This window comes from Ranitomeya variabilis, chromosome 5 (assembly GCF_051348905.1).
Source record: "Ranitomeya variabilis isolate aRanVar5 chromosome 5, aRanVar5.hap1, whole genome shotgun sequence".
Lineage (NCBI taxonomy): Eukaryota > Metazoa > Chordata > Amphibia > Anura > Dendrobatidae > Ranitomeya > Ranitomeya variabilis.
Window position 1 is genome coordinate 68,678,111 of NC_135236.1, and position 22,396 is coordinate 68,700,506.

Here is a 22,396-nt window from a genome sequence, read left to right on the forward strand (position 1 = left end):
TAGTCATGGGGCGTCCTTATGAGACAATCAATTTCAGAATGACTTCAGATCTTAGAACACGTGCCTCCAGCTTCGTAGGGCCACTACTTCTCTAATAACAGTGGTTCAAAAGGGAAAAAAAAAGTTTGTGGTGGTCAGTTGTACATATCCCAAAAGGAAAGGGTGTCATTGTTATTTTATTAGGACCCACATCTACTGGTGGTCTCCAAATACTTGCAGTTGTTAACCCTACCTCTATAGTGTTGCATTTTTAACAAGGACATCAACTTCTCTACCAACATGTCAGCCTGGATTTCTTTGAACTGGTATTGATGATGGTAGTCTTTACAAAAGACCTTGATATTCTGAAATTCTTCAAACCTTGTAATACACAGAATAGGTCATACATGTATGATCACTGGTGGGTACGGCCCACCAACCACGAGAACAGGGTACCGGACTCCCGTGTGTGAATGCAGTAGGAGTGAGTATGTGCAACCACTGCTCCATTCATTGTCTATAGGAGTGGTGGTCACTACCGCACCAGTCACAAAGGGGAATTTGGGCTGTATCCCCAGTGCTCATGAATTTATCATCTATCCTGTGAGACCTGCATGATAGGAACCTAGAAATTTGGGTTTCCTGGTTTCATGGAACGCAAAGCTAGACAGAAAATAACTACAAAGCATAATAGGACATGCGATTTGTAAATAAAAAATAAAATATTTTAATAGTCCACCCTGAGGCCCATCTCTACAAGAAATCGTGAATGAATTGCTGGCAATACAATACTTAATAACAGAGAGAAACCAATAACAACCAATCAATGGTGACCAATGAAAGGAGATACATAACACATAGGTCATCATAATACAGCAGCACATCATATTATAGATTCCTTTTATTTAAATCATGTAAACATCAAATTTGAGATTTTGTCACCCAGTTAGCAGCTTCCAGGCTGCACTAGACACTAAGAAATATGGCTTCCCAAACCCAAGTATCCTGACACTGTAACCTCATCCCAAATGTTAGCAAAAGGGGGGTTGGAGTAAAATCCCCTCCACCCATACATTCACAAAGGCTTAGCATCACAATGGTCACGTAGTTCCTTCAAAGTGCATTTGTTTATGGCATGTAGACATCAACTGATTGTCTGACTTGTGAATAACCAGCAGTGCATTATTCGGCTTGACTGCCCATGAAGGTTTTATCTTAACTTTTTTGTATGTCTTATATTGGAGCAGCCATGGTCCACTAGTCCTGCCGTCATTTCTGCATTTATTATTACTGTGGTTTGTAGACCCTTCCTTCAGAATGTTGGTCAGAACTTCGATCATCCAGCACAGTGGTTTTTATTTCCATAAGCACCACTTTCCGTCAGAGGTCAATGGTCAATATTTTCTTCTTCATTATTCAAGCAGTGGACTAGTGTAGTGGTTGTCCCATTGCTGGTGGCCTACATAGATTTATGGCGTTCTAACACTTTCTTCAGTTCTCAAAGTGTCTGTTCAGTTTTCATATCACCAGTGCACAGAACACAAACAGATTTGCGTGCGGCACAAACTCCACATCACATGGACCATCTTTGTTATTCTGGTGATTTGCACAAGATAATCAAGGTACAAAGAGAACCAGTAGGGTGTTAGAAGAAGTGCTCTTTATACACACAAAATTTACTTTGTGAGCGCACACGGCAACATCCAACCACGTTATGCACAACACATTCATTCTTTTACTCAAACGTTGGCTCGCAGTAACAATATACTGTCATTCATGTCCTTCATGGCTTCCCCCATCTTAGGCAAAAACTCACTTTGCTGGCCTAGCCTTATATTCCCTATCATAGCAGCGATCGTTGACAATCACCAACATCTACCATTTAGGCCAATATTCCCATAGCTACGCCCTGGCGTATGCTTCAGTATGTAGTTTGACATAAGCTACTTTATAACCCCAAGTTCATTCAGCAAGACACAAAGCACTCAACCATTCTCTCACTGACGCGCATCTGTTCTCACACTACTTCAATCATATCTCTGTGGCTAATATGTCCTGGAAGGAGAGCTCCATATCAGGAAGGGTCATGATGGGCCCATCATCCAGGTCCTCTCCACTTAGAGCCCGCAGCCTCTGCTCTAGGGCTTGACATCGTTGGCACATATGAAGGTAATTTTGCTGTAGCTGGCGCTGATAACGGATGACCTTCTCCTTCTCATCTCGCCAAGTCTTCCTCTCCCTCTGGAAGACATCCGTCATCTGCTCGTTGTTCTGTCGTTCTGCCTCGAGCTCTGTGCGAAGTGTCTCCATCTCAACCTCTGATGATTCTGCCTCTTCTCTATCATCTCTTTCTGCTTCTGAGACACGTAGCCTTTCTTCTACTTCCCTTGCCCGCTGTTCCTGGGCCTCCGCTCGGCCTTTAGTCTCCCGCAGTTGGGCTTTCAAACTGAGAATTTCACTGGCTCGAAGGGAAGACTCTTCTTGAGTTTCCCGTAGCTGTTGACGAAGAGATGCAATTTCTGATGATTTCTGGCATACCTGCAGGAAGTAATGGAAAATTAAACACTTTCCTCAACTCTTCATTATCACATTTTTAATGCTGGAAGACGTTAATAGTTGTCTGCTTTGGGCGGTGACTTTTTTTCTTTGTTAAAAGGGTCTACTGATAATAAGCTAATCACTGGGTATCTTTCTACTGGGAATACCAGCGATCGGTGAGTGAGACTGTCAGCAAGTGTTTAATTTGCCCACAGCACCACCACAGGTTAAGCATGACATGGTGCGTTATGGGGGCTCATCTGAGGTTAGGTCACGCGTTTGAACAGTAAAGCATAGATAACACTGTTCTTATGTTTATGGTCCACATTTGGCTTATATGCAGGTAAAATGTACAGTCATATGCAACTGTATGCCTTGCAAGTATATATGTCCCTCAATAAGAACCAAGTCAGCTGGGCTTTTGAATATATTATAATACAATAAGATGTTAAAACGGAATTTTTTTACATTTGTGGTACCCGTTTTAAGTTGCAGAGGTGGTGTATATGGGGAGTACTTTGGGTTTATGCCATTGTGACCATAGTCTTAACTGAAAGTTTCTTCCTAGGTAAACCAGTGAAATAAAAAAAACAATATTTATAACTAAATCAACCTTATTTGATATAATTTCTATACTTGTACCACTCATGGCTGGTCCTTAGAGTGAACAAAAAGATAAGTGGCACAAGATGCATCATCTGTCCATACTAAAGAAGTATCTATGGCCATGATGGCCTCCAATCCCATACTTGGTACCTAAACTCATGGAAAGTATTATTAAGCTTTATTTCTTTATTGTTTTTTTCTCTTTCTGATGTTTATATTCTGTCCTCAGTCTCTTAAACTTTTTTTATAGTCTCACCTCCCACTGTGTTTCATCCATTGATGGACTCATGGAAAGCTTCTTCTCTTTTTCATATGCTCGGACCTTGCTTTCCTTAGACTCGCGCTCCTGTGCCAATTGAATCTGTAACATGTGTTGGCCTCTCTGGCCCCTTTGTGAACTTTGCCTGGACCGGGTAGGACCTCTGTGACCTTCATCTGTTTTGTCACCGGGTTCTGATCTTGCCAAGTCATCACACGATGGCGGAGACCTTAATCCTGACTTAGGTGGTACGCTGAGAATTTTATTAGCGTTCCCACCATCTGACAAAGACATTGCTCTAAGACTTAACATGTTGCTTCTGGAACTCTGGGTGATATTGTGGGCACTGCCTCCAAAACGACCTGTTGGCATTAGTAATGCATCCAGTTGGCATGCTGTTCCAAGCTTGCTGGGATGTGTTGGAAGGCTAGACATGGAGTTTCGGCCAGATTCTGACATACCACGTATGTAGTGCCCTGCTTGACTTTCTGCCTCTCGCAGACGATCTGGTCGGTAATACAGAGAAAGTTGAGGCCCACTCTCTGCAGCTGGGTAACATGTGACCGCTGAGTTTCTTCGCATTCCAGGCTTAAGAGGTGTTGGGCGCAAGGCATTCATTTCCTAGGAAAAAAATGGCGACTATTAGTTGACTTTTACACTTGCATCCAAATTATCTACATTTATTACAATATTCCATAGATATCGCTTACAAATAAGAACTTGAAAATTTATGCAAATCTCAGGGCAAATTAATTCAAAACGCTACAACAGGATATTGATCTATAAAGATATTCTTACCAATTCTAGCCGATTGGGAAAGTGGATCAAGCTGGGTGGGTTACATGGCTTGCTTGTTGGAACCGGATACTCCTGGACTGGCTGACTTTCTGGCTCAGTGTTGGACACTCTTTCATGATAATCCTGCCTTGGACCCACATGGGATTTCTGGCTTACTTTAATATAGAAGAAATCTTCACTCCGACCCATCTTGGATCCCCCTCCCTTGGCATGTCCTGATTCCTGGGAAAAACCAAATCTTAGTATCCCATCTGAGCAACGACTCAATTTCTTGAGGTGTGGGGGTTTTCGCCCACGATGCTGAGAACCTCTTCCATGTTTGCTGTTGAAGCCATGCCCAGAGAGGAGGCTACCCACACTGCCCATTGTGTCTCCAGAATGGACAGTTAAGGGGGCAAATTAGGCAAAGAGCTGGAGAGAAAATTGAAAGGCCAATGGTCATATTCCAGGGTCATCCATCTTTTTATTTTATTAACCTACGGGACAAAAGGAAAAGTGGTGAAATATAGCTTTATACAGTCACCAAGCTTTACATGCAATGCGTCCATCACTTGTTTGTCCACATGCAGGAATGATCCAATAGAGTATCAGAAGACCCGCAAGTTGGCCTGAGCTCTTACACAATAATGGATCCCAGAATTTAACACCATTTGGAGGCAACTAGAGCTGTTCACTTGCCACTAGGATGGTCACAAATAAGTTTTATACAATAGTGGAAGTGTACATTGAGTATGAAGGTTAGAATAATTTCCTCTGGTGGGCTCAGGCAATTAAAGTCCAAAGCTTCTCATATATGTTACTTTTGGCTTAAAACAGTCTTTTTCATATGACCCTGATCAGAGGGGTAGATGTATTGGATGTAAAAATTGCACTTGAACCACATAGGTGGAGACTGGAGAAGTGTCGTAAAAAAAATTGCATTGGGGCCTAGAAGCTACAAGTGTGACACCTGCATTTTCTACTATAAATTGCATAATTGGCAAACAATTAGAATAATATAAATACTGCTTATCTTATAAGCAGCAGCGGTTATATGCATTGTTTTGAGAGCAAATGAGGATACAAATTCTCTCCCTGCTAATAATGTAGGCAGTCCATAATTTTAACTTGCATGGTTTAAATGAACGTGGAGAATTTAAGGTGGGGGTGGTGTCCTCTATGTCTCCTTCGGAAAACAAGTCAAGATATACCTACAGATCAATTGGATGGTTTATTAAAGCTAATGCAAAAATAGGAGTTGTTAGGGTATGTTCACAATGAGTTTTTTAGAGCAGAATAAGAGCGAAAGCTCTCAAAATCCTCACCAAAAACTCAAAAAGAACACATCTTTAACATATGTGTGTGTGTGTATATATATATATATATATATATATATATATATATATACTGCTCAAAAAAATAAAGGGAACACTAAAATACCACATCCTAGATATCTCTGGATGAAATATTCCAGTTGCAAATTTTTATTCATTGTATAGTGGAATGTGTTCAGAACAATAAAACGTAACAATGATCAATGTAAATCAAAATTAATATCCCATGGAGGTCTGGAGTTGGAATGATGCTCAAAATTAAAGTGGGAAAATAAAATTACAGGCTGATCCAACTTCAGTGGAAATGCCTTATGACAAGGAAAAGATGCTCAGTATTGTGTGTGGCCTCCACGTGCCTATAACCAATAACAAAGGGGCGGAGGGCACCATCAGCCAAAAATAGGCTTAAGGGATCAACCTACAGTATGTCAGAAAGGACTGTGCAAAACAAGAGGAAGAGACATACTATGAACCAGGGACCACCAACTTTTCTAAAGGAGTAACACATTTTATTAAAGTCCAAAACACACCAAAAACTTAATTAAAACCATTTAAAACAATGACACATACCCCCTATTGGGGTGTCCCCCCGGATACCAATGCCATTATCACAGATAGACCACTGAATTGTACTTAATCACAATACACTCTGGATGTGAGACATGATATAAAATTGTTAAATACAGTGAGCATGAAAACCAAAATATAATCTATTATTCGTGTTATATTCCAAAGAATAAAATGTCAAAAAACAGTATTTCAGTAATATATCAGGATAGAACATACGTCCTGAATAAAAAGGAGACCCCTTATACACAGATCTATGTACATACCCCAAAGGCCTAAACGAAACAAGGGGAAAGGTCAACAATTTGGAAATGAATAAACTCCCCATATAGTGTGGCATGAGGTGTAGCAAATGCAAATAGAAAACAAGAAATAAATATTTACAAGTATCCTGTACCACTATATAGGGGAGACCTGGTCACATGCTACCTATAGCTGAAGAGTTGCCCAACCAAATGGGGTGCACGACATATGTCCTAATATAGGTGGAAATATAATATCTGTAAGACCCAGCAAGGTAACAGTGCAAAGTATACCTACAACCACATGTGGCGTCCATGTAAAGCTGTCATACACTTAAAGCCTTGATGGGGCAGGAGGGTGACCTCAACTCACGAACATGACCCGAGTGCTTGAGGCAGGAGGTCCGGGGGGCACTGAGCTGTGGACAACAGACCGTTTCATAAATTTGACCTTCTAATTGAGCTAGGCCCAGATTGAGGATTCTGTCCCTGTTTAGGTGCACTTGCCAAGACACCACTTGGGGCAACCTCTCTGTCCCATATCTTATCCCCATACCTGTTTGCTGCCCCGTAGTTTAAGTTTGGGTATAATTATGACCCGAGACAGTGGGTACTATAGGTATCCCCATATACCTCCCATACCCGGGTAATAACTGCCATTTTGAACTATAGGTTTATGTGTAGGGGATGTGAAAGTATTTTTGTTCCATCTTCTCCCCAAACCCTTTAAGAATACTAATAATGTACTGTATATTTTACTAATGTGTTCGTACACGGTGGTACTGCAACACATAAAGTGTATTACCACTGTGTACAAGAGTATTGCTACACCCCTTGTGTATTGCTGTTGATATATGTATGCCTTTACATGCACTTGCACACATAGTTTATAGGGAAAGTTTGTCCCCGGGCCCAGTATAGTGATAGAGGTGTAGTGTCCATAATTGGCCATTAGAGGGGGGCACTTCCTCTAATGGAATAGTGTAAGCTTCCTGGTTTGGTCAGTCGGGGCCTGGGCCCCATAACGTTATAAGAAAAGGGGCCCAGCACAGTACAGCTATCTAAAGAATTCCTCTAGGAGGAAAGAAACATGTAAGCGCTACGGATGCAGCTAAAGGAGTCTGTTCCCAGAGAGAGAGAGAGGAGATTGTTCAGCCAGGCAACTTAAGCAAGATGTGGCAGATCTTTGCCTGGGTGGCAGTTCTTAGAACCAGGGCGAAGCGGTGTAGGACTCCCCCATGTGAGGCAAGAATTCCGGATGGAATAGATTCTGTGGGACCGGAACATTTGGTCAGACCCGGGGCTCAGCATAGAGAAGGAAAGGACATAACAGGGACAGAAGAGAAGGTACTAAATGTGATACCCGAAGTGCCTGTATTTGAACGGACTGTGCTGAGTAAACAAGTTGTTATTGAAGTTAAGCCGGAGTGTGTCTCCTTTATTGCGGAACCGTCTGTGAGGAAAACACCCCCGTATCAGGCAAGTCCAGATGGTGCAGAGAGTCAGCACAGAGGTAACGCAGCAGAGAAATGTGAACTTTTACTGGGAAGGGACCAGGGAGAAATCCAAGGATTGCTATCGGCTATGACTACCTTCCTGGCACCCCCCTCCTACACTTGGCATAGACGGCAGGTTCTCACTGCCCCATATGGCGGTGAAGCCGACGTGGAGAAGAAAGAGAGAAAGACTGTGATTGATGTGACTAACGCCGCAACTTCAGGAGGAACGGATGCCCTGGAGACGGTGGAAAACCTAGATGTGACTGGAAATTTATTAAGGACTGATTCAACCAAGATGGCGACCAAGATGGTGGTGAGTGGTGCCAAAAAGGACTATAACTGTCATTGTACCCATCGTGGGTGTGTCTGCTCTGAAGTGGCGCGAAGATCCTTTAAGTGACGCCTCCGGAGGATGCGCAGAAGAAATCTATCCCCACGCCTACTGAAGCGACTTGAAAAGGAATAGGAGGAGCGACTGGAAGCGACGCCACCCCAGAAGAACATCATGGGTGCAGCTGCGCAGTGTCATTATGCCATTCGGCAACGGCAGGCATGCATTGGTCCTGTGGCAGTGGAGGAGTGAGCCGCTTCGAGTGGCAATGGTGGCAAGAGAAAGAGCGGGCCCGGTCCTTGCAGCAGAACAACATCGCGTGGGGAGTGGAGTCCCTACTTGTACCCGAGGAACCTCGGCGCCTGCTTGAGACAGCGTGCCATCCCAAGAAAGACCAGCGGCAAGCCCCAGTGGAGCAAGCGACAGTCCGTCCAAAGCTTCTGGGTCCAGAATCGGGCCATGCTTCGGGAGCAGCCAAGATGCCAGAGCCTTCGCCTCCACCGGAGGCCGTACGTCAACGAGGGCCTACACCTGAAGCAAGGCCGAAGCCAGGACTACTTCCAGAGAGACCACTCCGCACCACCTCCGCGGAAGAAGACAGCAGTCACACCATCGACGGAGCCGGACAGTGACAGCGACAACCCGAGGTGGTGAGTGAGCCTCGGCTGGTGTCCCAAGACAGCGAGCCCCCTTCCATGTCACCTGTACCTGGGGTCCCGTCCCTGTCCATCCGCAGGATGGCCCAGAGCTGCACCACAGCTCGCCGGGTGCTGGAGGGAAGGTGCGCCTTGTGCCACCAGGTGCCCCAGGGAGCCATGGGTCCTGCTTGCCTTGGAGGGGGTCCCTTCCCCCGAACAACAGGCCTGGATTGCTGGGATCATGGAACAGAAAAAGAAAAGAGAGAAGGAAGTGTGGGCCGAATTGCGCCAGCCAGGAGGTGGCGCTATGGCTGGTTGCCACACTTATGGCCAGCTCACCTATGTAGAAACAGGTCGAGGCTACAGCTTCGTACGCGAGGTCGATATCCATCACAAGGTCTATGTAAAGGCCTCAGGTAAATTTGGAAGGCTATCAGAAGAAGGGGACTGGGTCTCCTTTTTCAAAGAGCATTGCACACGGGGCTATTTTGCAGTGGCGGTGGCCCTATGTACGTCGGAGGAAATAGCACGACATGCGGACTGGAGCTCGGCACGGTTGAGTGCCCGTGATGTTCTTGTCACCTCTGCCACCCCTGCCTCTCCGAGGCAACCTATGACTGCTGCGGCCGCAGAGTCACCGCTGACCTGGGACCGGGAAAGGGAACCTGATGTTATTGGAGCGGCGTGAGGCGTGTGTTGTTGAAGAGACTAAACTGTTGTGTTTGTGGTGCCATTGCACTGTATACTAAAAGGACTGTTCTGCGTCTGTCCAGAGCAAAGGAGATGCCTAGTGTTTTTTACAAGTGGGAAGAAAGTTTCGTGACCGGAAGAGGTCATAAGGACCTCTGCTAGTTGTGTTGTTAATCTACCTGACCCAGAGGACTGTGAGCTGGGTACTATGTTTGGAGCCTATGGACTCTTTTTTTATTTTTGGTTGCACCCGTTGTGCCTATTCTGCTGGAGAAGCAGGACTCTCCAGTAAATTATGTATCTGGTACAGGAGTACCACATTTAAAGGAAGGGGGTCACCACCCCCTGAAGACATTATGGACATGACTCATGTTGAGTCATCTATTGCTTTATTATGTTTTACATTTATATTAAAGTTTTGCAATGGTTGGGGACAACTATGTTTAAAGAAGGGGGAAATATAGGGGATATGAAAGTATTTTTGTTCCCTCTTCTCCCCAACCCCTTTAAGAATGCAAATAATGTATATTTTGTTAATGTGTTTGTACAAGGTGGTACTGCTACACATAAAGTGTATTACCACCGTGTACAAGAGTATTGCTACACCCCTTGTGTATTGCTCTTGATATATGTATGCCTTTATACTGTATGTGCAGCGCCCCAGGGTCCTGGTTATTGCAGTAATATTATTCTCCTCTAGGGGGGAGTGATGTTACGTTTGGAGGCAATAAAGGAGATCTCTTTACCAGGTATCACAAACATGCAACACATTTCATACTCCAGTCCACCAGGGGAAGCTATGCTTCTATTTATTAGGGCACTCTTCACAATTAGGTAAAACTGGTTAGGCAGTTAGGCAGAAAGAAGCTGGCTGAGCTTGACTCAGGCAGCTGCTAGCTGAGCTCCGCTCAGTTAGTGGGTCCCTGACAGGGGTGGGATCCTGTCAGAGGCCTAGACAGAAAGGCACGGAGCTGCGCCTGCCCCACGTGCGGCAGTTCCCAAGCAAGGACACAAACAGAGAACTGTATTGTAGAGGGTGAGAAACTAAGTCTTAGCAAAAGGAGAGGAAACCAGGCTGCCTCCTTTTGAGGCGCAGGATCTGGTAGCCGGAACACCAAGAGAGCAACAGTCCTTTATGCCTTGCTCCAGAGACCGGCAGGACAGCTAATTTCAAGTTACTGATCCGCCCTATACCCAGGAGGCACAGTGGCAACTTGTGGGGGCCGGGGCGTGCTAAAGTCCCTGTTAAAAGCCCAGGCCACCAGTCATGTGGGTTTGTCCTATCCATCTGGGGGACAGAGAAAGAGACATAACATCTAGAACATCTACAACAGTTGTGAGGACCTCATGAGAGGCTCAGCAATAAGGTACTACAACACCCAGGCACTAGAGGAAGGCTACTGATTTCCACCTGGATAAGGAGACTCTGGATTTGCCTCCAAACCAGCCGGACTCTGCCTGCCCTGTGATCTGGTGCTCTGGACTGTGGATGCTGAAGCCTTCAGTAAAGGTAGAGAGACTGCAACCTTGTGTCCTCGTTCTTCACTGCGCCTCACACCATTGTTGTGAATTCTGTTTTTGGGCTCCCTCTGGTGGCCACTGGTGGTACTGGTTGACTTTTGTCTTGTGTTTCCGTGCACCTGTTTTCATCAGGAAATTGGGAGTTTCCTATTTAGTCTGACTTCTCAGTCACTCTAGCGCCGGCAATCAATGTTACCAGAGCACCTCTGTTGCTTGCTACCTGCTCCAAGTCTGCAATTCAGCTAAGTTGAATCTTTGGCATTTTTTGTGTTTGTTTTGTCCAGCATGCATTTATATTTCTCGTGCTGCTGGAAGCTCTAGTGAGCTGAAATTACTACTCCGGTGTCATGAGTTGATAACGGAGTTAAGGTAGTTTCAGGATGGCAGCATAGGGTTTTGAGGTAACCGCGAAGTCCTCTTTTGTATTTTCATCTATCTAGTCAGAGGGCCTCACTTTGCTGAATCTATATTCATACTGCGTTTGTGTTTTCCTCTTACCTAACCGTTATTATATGTGGGGGGCTACTATAACTTTTGGGGTTTCCCTGGAGGCAAGCCAGGTCTGTGTATTCCTCTTCTAGGGATAGCTAGATCTCCGGCTGGCGCAAGGTGTCTAGGGATAAAACGTAGGTACACCCCCTGGCTACTTTTATTTGCGTGTTAGGTTCAGTATCGCGGTTACCTGAGATACCATCTTCCTAGAGCTAGTCCGTTTTTGCCCGTGTCCCTGCCATTGGGAATCATGACAGTAGAAGCACAACCCATTTTTACGCCTATAATTCTGCCGTTCACTTCTGGACAGAATTCTATCACATTGCATAATCTCCGGTGCCTGCTCAGAAGAAACCGCCAAATGGTGCACAGGTTTGCGCACCCGTAAACGCCGATCAATCTGAATAGCCATAGTCATGGATTCATTCAGACCTGTGGGCGTAGGAAACCCCACCATGACATCTTTAACGGCGTCAGAGAGACCTTCTCTGAAATTCGCCGCCAGGGCGCACTCATTCCACTGAGTAAGCACAGACCATTTTCGAAATTTTTGACAATATATTTCAGCTTCATCATGCCCTTGAGAGAGGGCTATCAAGGCCTTTTCAGCCTGAATCTCCAAATTAGGTTCCTCATAGAGCAACCCCAGTGCCAGAAAAAACGCATCCACATTGAGCAGCGTAGGATCCCCTGGTGCCAATGCAAATGCCCAATTCTGGGGGTCACCCCGCAACAAGGAAATAACAATTTTAACCTGCTGAGCGGGGTCTCCAGCGGAGCGAGATCTCAGAGAAAGGTACAATTTACAATTGTGCTTAAAATTCAAAAAACGAGATCTATCTCCAGAAAAGAAATCCGGTATAGGGATCTTGGGTTCAGACATAGGAGCATGTATAACATAGTCTTGGATATTTTGAACCTTAGAGGCAAGAGTATTAAGATTTGAAGCTAAACTCTGGATATCCATTTCTCAACAACAGAGATCTGAGCCATTCAGGGGTTAAGAGGAGAGAAAAAAAAAAAAAAACAGCAGATGGCAATTATGGCTAGACAGAACTTCTGAGTAAAAAAAAAAAATAAAGTGTCAGAAACTTCTCTTTTCTCTCCTTCTTTAGCCAATACCTTTTAATATATTATGGCCGGCAATACTGTCATGATTCCCAATGGCAGGGACACGGGCAAAAACGGACTAGCTCTAGGAAGATGGTATCTCAGGTAACCGCGATACTGAACCTAACACGCAAATAAAAGTAGCCAGGGGGTGTACCTACGTTTTATCCCTAGACACCTCGCGCCAGCCAGAGATCTAGCTATCCCTAGAAGAGGAATACACAGACCTGGCTTGCCTCCAGGGAAACCCCAAAAGTTATAGTAGCCCCCCACATATAATAACGGTTAGGTAAGAGGAAAACACAAACGCAGTATGAATATAGATTCAGCAAAGTGAGGCCCTCTGACTAGATAGATGAAAATACAAAAGAGGACTTCGCGGTTACCTCAAAACCCTATGCAGCCATCCTGAAACTACCTTAACTCCGTTATCAACTCATGACACCGGAGTAGTAATTTCAGCTCACTAGAGCTTCCAGCAGCACGAGAAATATAAATGCATGCTGGACAAAACAAACACAAAAAATGCCAAAGATTCAACTTAGCTGAATTGCAGACTTGGAGCAGGTAGCAAACAACAGAGGTGCTCTGGTAACATTGATTGCCGGCGCTAGAGTGACTGAGAAGCCAGACTAAATAGGAAACTCCCAATTTCCTGATGAAAACAGGTGCACGGAAACACAAGACAAAAGTCAACCAGTACCACCAGTGGCCACCAGAGGGAGCCCAAAAACAGAATTCACAACACACCATCCCCCATCTACACACTGGGAAACCCTGGGGACACACTTCACCTGTGGGAAGGTATACCATCTAGCTGCCATAACATCACCCCAGCGGACCCCTAAGCAGCGTCGGTCACCCTTACCGAATACCACAGGTGGCGTCACAAACATTTCCCCTTTAAAGACCTTTCCCTTATTCCAACGGACCTCCCGAGGGCCACGGACCGGGTCAGCCACCGTGACATCCCCCTTGAGAACCGAAGGGCCCGGTACCGAGTTCCCCTAGCCCTTGGGGGTGCTCCATATGCACTTGCACATATAGTTTATAGGGAAAGTTTGTTCCTGGGCCCAGCATAGAGATAGGGGTGTCGTGTCCATAGTTGGCCATTAGAGGGGGGCACTGCAGTGTATAGTTAGAATAGGAGGGGCACAGTGGGATAAGAATAGTGTAAGCTTCCTGGTTTGGTCAGTCGGGGCCTGGGCACCCATGCAGCTCACAGGGCTGCTAGGTCAGGAGTCACAGTGCCCCATAAAGTTATAAGAAAAGGGGCCCAGCACAGTACAGCTATCTAAAAAAATCCTCTAGGAGGAAAGAAACATGGAAGCGCTGCGAACGCAGCTACAGGAGTCTGTTCCCAGAGAGAGAGGAGATTGTTCAGCCAGGCAACTTAAGCAAGATGTGGCAGATCTTTGCCTGGGTGGCAGTTCTTAGAACCGGTGTGAAGCAGCGTAGGACTCCCCCATGTGAGGCAAGAATTCCGGATGGAATAGATTCTGCGGGACCGGAAGATTTGGTCCAACCCAGGGCTGAGCATAGAGAAGGAAAGGACAGAACAGGGACAGAAGAGAAGGTACTAAATGTGATACCCGAAGTGCCTGTACTTGAACGGACTCTGCTAAGTAAACAAGTTGTTATTGAAGTTAAGCCGGGGTGTGTCTTCTTTATTGTGGAACCATCTGTGAGGAATACATCCCCGTATCGAGCAAGTCCAGATGGTGCAGAGAGTCAGCACAGAGGTAACGCAACAGAGAAATGTTTACTGGGAAGGGACCAGGGAGTGATCCAAGGATTGCCATCGGCTATGACTACCTCCTTGGCACCCCCCTCCTACATATGTTCACACAGAATTTAAATATGCTCCAAAATCTTCCTCAAAAAATGTTTAAAAAATGCATGGAAAACTCTTGTTATTCATTATTTATTTTATTGTTCATGTGAGGAGTTTTTTCAGCATTAATTTTTTCTGAAATGGTTTTGAGAAACCACCGTGGCCTAGTGAATAAAAAACATGCATGTCATTCTGTGAAAAAAATCCTGATGGAATCCACTCAAAATTGTCAAATCAAAAGGCTGCAAAGATGCTTTAGGAAACACTTCGGGAAAATAAAAATTCCCCCCAAAGAAGAGCAATTCGTAAGCGGTTTCTGCATAAAAAACTTGTAGTTTTATAATGCGTAAGTTTTTTGAGGCACACTATTATGGGACATCTATGTCGGGCAATCTACTAAGGGGAATCTATGTTTAGCACCCTATTATGGTGACATTGGTGGATGACACTCTGTTATGGGGCATATGTGTCTGACACAGTTACGAGGCATCAGCGGTTACCATACTATTATGGGGCATCTATGTCTGAAACACTTATGGGGACGTCAGTGGAGAACACACTTTTATGGGGTATCAGCAGTTACCATACTATTATGGGGCATCTATGTCTGAAACACTTATGGGGACGTTAGTGGATAACACACTTTTATGGGGCATCAGCGGTTACCATACTATTATGGGGCATCTATGTCTGAAACACTTATGGGGACGTCAGTGGATAACACACTTTTATGGGGCATCAGCGGTTACCATACTATTATGGGGCATCTATGTCTGAAACACTTATGGGGACGTTAGTGGATAACACACTTTTATGGGGCATCAGCGGTTACCATACTATTATGGGGCATCTATGTCTGAAACACTTATGGGGACGTCAGTGGAGAACACACTTTTATGGGGTATCAGCAGTTACCATACTATTATGGGGCATCTATGTCTGAAACACTTATGGGGACGTCTGTGGATAACACACTTTTATGGGGCATCAGCGGTTACCATACTATTATGGGGCATCTATGTCTGAAACACTTATGGGGACGTTAGTGGATAACACACTTTTATGGGGCATCAGCAGTTACCATACTATTATGGGGCATCTATGTCTGAAACACTTATGGGGACGTCAGTGGAGAACACACTTTTATGGGGTATCAGCAGTTACCATACTATTATGGGGCATCTATGTCTGAAACACTTATGTGGACGTCAGTGGATAACACACTTTTATGGGGCATCAGCCGTTACCATACTATTATGGGGCATCTATGTCTGAAACACTTATGGGGACGTCAGTGGAGAACACACTTTTATGGGGTATCAGCAGTTACCATACTATTATGGGGCATCTATGTCTGAAACACTTATGGGGACGTCTGTGGATAACACACTTTTATGGGGCATCAGCGGTTACCATACTATTATGGGGCATCTATGTCTGAAACACTTATGGGGACGTTAGTGGATAACACACTTTTATGGGGCATCAGCGGTTACCATACTATTATGGGGCATCTATGTCTGAAACACTTATGGGGACGTTAATGGATGACACACTTTTTATCGGGCATCAGTTGTTACCATACTCTTATGGGGCATCTATGTTTAGCACACTGTAATAAGGACATCGGTAGATGCCAATGTTGTGGGGCATCTGCAGTTGGCATACCGTTATTGGGCACCTATGGCTGGGACATTTTTATAGCGCATCAGCCTTTAGCGTATTACAGGGCATCTGTTTGGCATAGGGACATATGGGCGTCTATTTTTGCCACAATGTTATGGATCATCTATGCTTAGCACATCGTTAGGGGCATCTATGTCGGGCACATTCTTACAGGGAATTTTTCTGGCATAATGTTATGGGGCATCTGTGTATGGCAAATTCTTATAGGGAATCTCTCTGGCACAATGTTGTGGTGTATCTATGCTTATCACACTGTTATGGGGTATCTATGTCGGGCACATTCTTACAGGGAATTTGTCTGGCATAATGCTATGGGGCATCTATGTCTGGCACATTCCTATGGAGCATCTGTCTGGCACATTGTTATAGGGAATCTCTCTGGCACAATGTTGTGGGGTATCTATGCTTATCACACTGTTATGGGGTATCTATGTCTGGCACATTCTTATGGGGCATCTATGCGTGTCACACTGTTATGGGGCATTTGCAGTTAGCTGTTATGTGGCTGAACTAAGCTGGATTTATACTGGCTGATTATCATGAACGATGATTCATAGGAACGCTCGTTTCCTGAAAATCAGACAGTGTAAACAGGCTATCGATCACCCGACTGGCAGCAAAATGCTCGTTCGTCGGGTGTAAGCATCTTTCTCGGCAGCATGTCCTCATGTGTAATCAGAACATGTGCTGCTGAGAAGTATTTCATTGAACAATCTATTACTGGTTGTTCTGTGCACAAAGGAGACGAGTTCTTCCAGTCTAAACAGGCTATTAAGCGAATGCCGATCGGCAAACAAGTAAACTATCAATTAACTCCACAAGTCAAATGGTGCAAACTTGGAGGAACCTAGAGCTGGTGTCTTATCCGAAGGGTCCATAGAGACATGCACAACAATGCATTGATTCCTACACCATATATTTCATGGCACTTTGGGGTATAATGCTAGGGGATAAATCATATATTTACATGCGATAGTCACACAAGCTGCTGTAGATCCTGATCTAGTAATGTGCAGCTAACATCACGAATAGGCCGTCATTTGTGTCACATAATAATAATATCCTGCGATCAGGCACAATGCAATAGTTTGTCAATCATAAAAGCCACAGTAAAAATACACACACTGTACGCCGCGTTCCAAGCTGCGCACTCTGTTTCCGTGGCAACAGGAAGTCTGACGCCTTCTGAAAAGAGTAGGACAAAAGCTTCTGCTGGAAGGCATGGAATGGGTTAAAGCGCAGGAGTTTGCGAGAGTTATCAGCACCGATGTGGGAATAATCGGGAATTCACAGGGGAACATGATGGCAGAGTGCAACAATCTAAAATCGGCCATCATCAACATGTGCCTCTCCAGAATTTGCAAAAATACAAATTTCAGCATGTCCCTGAGAGCCAAGTGTCCAAAAACTATAGAAGATTTTACGTCATGCCAAGACTTAAAGTCCCATAAAGGAGATGCAAGCAGAAACCTTCCTATGATCGTTCGTAAGGGAGTACAGATCATGGAGCTAGCCCCCAAAATGGAGAGAGACCCAAATGAAAAGATGCCTATTTTCGCCTTCTCTCCACAAGATTAACAGATGTCGGGTGAGGGAAAAGACCCCAAAGTCATATCGCCTGTATCCAATAAAGGGTGTCGGGCCTCTTGTCACTGGATGTGGCATCAAAGGCCAGTGCCAGATCACCAATGACTACCTTAGTGAGGTAAAAAAATATTAACTTGATTGTCCAGGAGTAGAAAAACATGGCCGCAGTCTTCCACAAAGAGTTACCCCATCATCGGGTTGTGAGTGGTATTCCAGTTCTTTGCCATTTACTTCAATAGAGCTGAATGGCAGTGCTAGGATGGACCATAGATAGAGGTTGGTGCTCTTTCTGGAAGAAGGAATCCCTGTTTGTGGTCAGTCTCTTTAAAGGTATGCCAATAAAAGCAATGGTGATGAATCGCAAAGCTCAATATAACATGCTGATAAGTAGTGACCCATCAGGACACAGACTAGTGTGCCATTTCTAATGATCCAAGATGGCCGATTGTCAAAAGATCCTCACATACTTCTGGTGCAGAGAACAGAGTGTTGTCATTAGATGCAAGCTCAGTTTCCTTTTCCTTAAGAGTGCTGGAGTAATAATGGAGCACCATGTGGGTGGCACTGTTATTGGAGGACACATTGTGACTGGGATTGATATGGAAGACACTTTATGGATGGCAGTGGTATGGAGGATACTTTGTGACTGGGAATTCTATTGGGAGACTGTGAAGCTAACGGTTTTATGGAGGTTGGAGGACCCTTTGTGGCTGGCACTAGTATGGAGGACACTTTATGGTTGACCCTGTTATAGACAGCACTTTGTGGCTGCAATTGTTATGAGGAGGCTGTGACCAGCATTTTCATAGAGGACACAACACTTTGTGGCTGCTGATATAGAGGACACTTTGTCGCTGGCGATGTTATGGAAGACTCTTTGTGAATGGCACTGTTATGGAGGTTACTGTATGAATGGGACTGTAATGAAAAATTATAGGGATGACTGTGTTTGGCGCTTTTTGACTGCAATTGCAATGGGGAGACTGGCAATTTCATGGAAGACACTTTGTGGCTGACTCTTTAATGGCACACAATTTATGGGTGGCACTGTTATGGAGGACACATTTTAGATGGCACTGCTGTGGAGGACACTTTGCAGCTGCAATTGCTATAAGTAAACTGTGTGACCAGCACTTTTATGGAGGACACATTGTGGTTGGTGCTGGTATAGAGGCCACTATGTCTTTAGGACTGGAATGGGGGACAATTGTGGAAAGTGCTATTACGGAAAACAGTTGGGGTTAGAACTATTATGGAGAACACTTTGGCTGGTGCTGATATGGAGAACACTTTGAGGTTGACACTGTTATGGAGAATACTTTGTGGCTCGTGCTGTTATGGAGAACACTTTGTGGCTGACACTGTTATGGAGAACACTTTGTGGCTCGTGCTGTTATGGAGAACACTTTGTGGCTGGTGCTGATATGGAGAACACTTTATGGCTGGTGCTGTTATGGAGAACACTTTGTGGTTCGTGCTGTTATGGAGAACACTTTGTGGCTGGTGGTGTTATGGAGAACACTTTGTGGTTCGTGCTGTTATGGAGAACACTTTGTGGCTGGCTCTGTTATGGAGAACACTTTGTGCCTCGTGCTGTTATGGAAAACACTTTGTGGCTGACACTGTTATGGAGAACACTTTGTGGCTCGTGCTGTTATGGAGAACACTTTGTGGCTGGTGCTGATATGGAGAACACTTTGTGGCTGGTGGTGTTATGGAGAACACTTTGTGGTTCGTGCTGTTATGGAGAACACTTTGTGGCTGAAACTGTTATGGAGAACACTTTGTGGCTCGTGCTGTTATGGAGAACACTTTGTGGCTGGCGCTGTTATGGAGAACACTTTGTGGCTCGTGCTGTTATGGAGAACACTTTGTGGCTGACACTGTTATGGAGAACACTTTGTGGCTCGTGCTGTTATGGAGAACACTTTGTGGCTGGTGCTGATATGGAGAACACTTTGTGGCTGGTGCTGATATGGAGAACACTTTGTGGCTGATGCTGATATGGAGAACACTTTGTGGCTGGCGCTGATATGGAGAACACTTTGTGGCTGATGCTGTTATGTAGAACACTTTGTGGCTGATGCTGATATGGAGAACACTTTGTGGCTCGTGCTGTTATGGAGAACACTTTGTGGCTGGTGCTGATATGGAGAACACTTTATGGCTGGTGCTGTTATGGAGAACACTTTGTGGTTCGTGCTGTTACGGAGAACACTTTGTGGCTGGTGGTGTTATGGAGAACACTTTGTGGTTCGTGCTGTTATGGAGAACACTTTGTGGCTGAAACTGTTATGGAGAACACTTTGTGGCTCGTGCTGTTATGGAGAACACTTTGTGGCTGGCGCTGTTATGGAGAACACTTTGTGGCTCGTGCTGTTATGGAGAACACTTTGTGGCTGACACTGTTATGGAGAACACTTTGTGGCTCGTGCTGTTATGGAGAACACTTTGTGGCTGGTGCTGATATGGAGAACACTTTGTGGCTGGTGCTGATATGGAGAACACTTTGTGGCTGATGCTGATATGGAGAACACTTTGTGGCTGGCGCTGATATGGAGAACACTTTGTGGCTGATGCTGTTATGTAGAACACTTTGTGGCTGATGCTGATATGGAGAACACTTTGTGGCTCGTGCTGTTATGGAGAACACTTTGTGGCTGGTGCTGATATGGAGAACACTTTATGGCTGGTGCTGTTATGGAGAACACTTTGTGGTTCGTGCTGTTACGGAGAACACTTTGTGGCTGGTGGTGTTATGGAGAACACTTTGTGGTTCGTGCTGTTATGGAGAACACTTTGTGGCTGGCTCTGTTATGGAGAACACTTTGTGCCTCGTGCTGTTATGGAGAACACTTTGTGGCTGACACTGTTATGGAGAACACTTTGTGGCTCGTGCTGTTATGGAGAACACTTTGTGGCTGGTGCTGATATGGAGAACACTTTATGGCTGGTGCTGTTATGGAGAACACTTTGTGGCTGACACTGTTATGGAGAACACTTTGTGGCTCGTGCTGTTATGGAGAACACTTTGTGGCTGGTGCTGATATGGAGAACACTTTGGTTCGTGCTGATATGGAGAACACTTTGTGGCTGGTGCTGTTATGGAGAACACTTTGTGGCTGGTGCTGTTATGGAGAACACTTTGTGGCTGGTGCTGTTATGGTGAACACTTTGTGGCTGGTGCTGTTATGGAGAACACATTGTGGCTGATGCTGTTATGTAGAACACTTTGTGGCTGATGCTGCTATGTAGAACACTTTGTGGCTGGTGCTGATATGGAGAACACTTTGTGGCTGGTGCTGATATGGAGAACACTTTGTGGCTGATGCTGTTATGGAGAACACTTTGTGGCTGGTGCTGATATGGAGAACACTTTGTGGCTGATGCTGTTATGTAGAACACTTTGTGGCTGATGCTGTTATGTAGAACACTTTGTGGCTGGTGCTGATATGGAGAACACTTTGTGGCTGGTGCTGATATGGAGAACACTTTGTGGCTGATGCTGATATGGAGAACACTTTGTGGCTGGTGCTGTTATGGAGAGCACTATGTGGCTTCTGCTGTTATGGAGAACACTTTGTGGCTGATGCTGTTATGGAGAACACTTTGTGGCTTGTGCTGATAAGGAGAACACTTTGTGGCTGGTGCTGATATGGAGAACAGTTTGTGGCTGGTGCTGATATGGAGAACACTTTGTCGCTGATGCTGTTATGGAGAACTCTTTGTGGCTGGCGCTGATATGGAGAACACTTTGTGGCTGGTGCTGACATGGAGAACACTTTGTGGCTTGCACTGATATTGGGAACACTTTGTGGCTGATGCTGATTTGTGGAACACTTTGTGGCTGGTGCTGATATGGAGAACACTGTGGCTGGTGCTGTTATGGAGAACACTTTGTGGCTGGCGCTGATATGGAGAACACTTTGTGGCTGGTGCTGTTATGTGGAACACTTTGTGGCATGCGCTGATATGGAGAACACTTTGTGGCTGGTGCTGATATGGAGAACACTTTGTGACTGATGCTGATATGGAGAACACTTTGTGGCTGATGCTGATATGGAGAACACTTTGGGGCTGGTGCTGATATGGAGAACACTTTGGGGCTGGCGCTGATATGGAGAACACTTTGTGGCTGGTGCTGTTATGTGGAACACTTTGTGGCTGGTGCTGATATGGAGAACACTTTGTGGCTGATGCTGATATGTGGAACACTTTGTGGCTGGTGCTGATATGGAGAACACTTTGTGGCTGGCGCTGATATGGAGAACACTTTGTGGCTGGTGCTGTTATGTGGAACACTTTGTGGCTGGTGCTGATATGGAGAACACTTTGTGGCATGCACTGATATGGAGAACACTTTGGCTGGTGCTGATATGGAGAACACTTTGTGGCTGATGCTGATATGTGGAACACTTTGTGGCTGGTGCTGATATGGAGAACACTTTGTGGCTGGTGCTGATATGTGGAACACTTTGTGGCTGGTGCTGATATGGAGAACACTTTGTGGCTGGTGCTGATATGTGGAACACTTTGTGGCTGGCGCTGATATGGAGAACACTTTGTGGCTGGTGCTGATATGGAGAACACTTTGTGGCTGATGCTGATATGTGGAACACTTTGTGGCTGGTGCTGATATGGAGAACACTTTGTGGCTGGTGCTGATATGTGGAACACTTTGTGGCTGGTGCTGATATGGAGAACAC

The 22,396-nt window shown here is 45.1% G+C and overlaps 1 protein-coding gene across 2 annotated transcripts in view; it reads right to left on the reverse strand.

Moving 5' to 3' along the window:
• Positions 1-862: 862 nt before the first annotated feature.
• The window catches only part of LZTS1 (leucine zipper tumor suppressor 1), a 29,022-nt gene continuing 7,488 nt past the window's right edge, over positions 863-22,396 (reverse strand). For both annotated transcript variants that reach the window (XM_077262135.1, XM_077262134.1), the window contains exons 2-4: positions 4,181-4,656; positions 3,380-4,003; positions 863-2,517 (exon numbers count right to left, since the gene is read on the reverse strand). In XM_077262135.1, the coding sequence (XP_077118250.1) occupies positions 2,011-2,517; positions 3,380-4,003; positions 4,181-4,546 (1,497 nt within the window). In that variant the 5' untranslated portion in view covers positions 4,547-4,656 and the 3' untranslated portion in view covers positions 863-2,010. The remainder of the gene's footprint in view (positions 2,518-3,379; positions 4,004-4,180; positions 4,657-22,396) is intronic.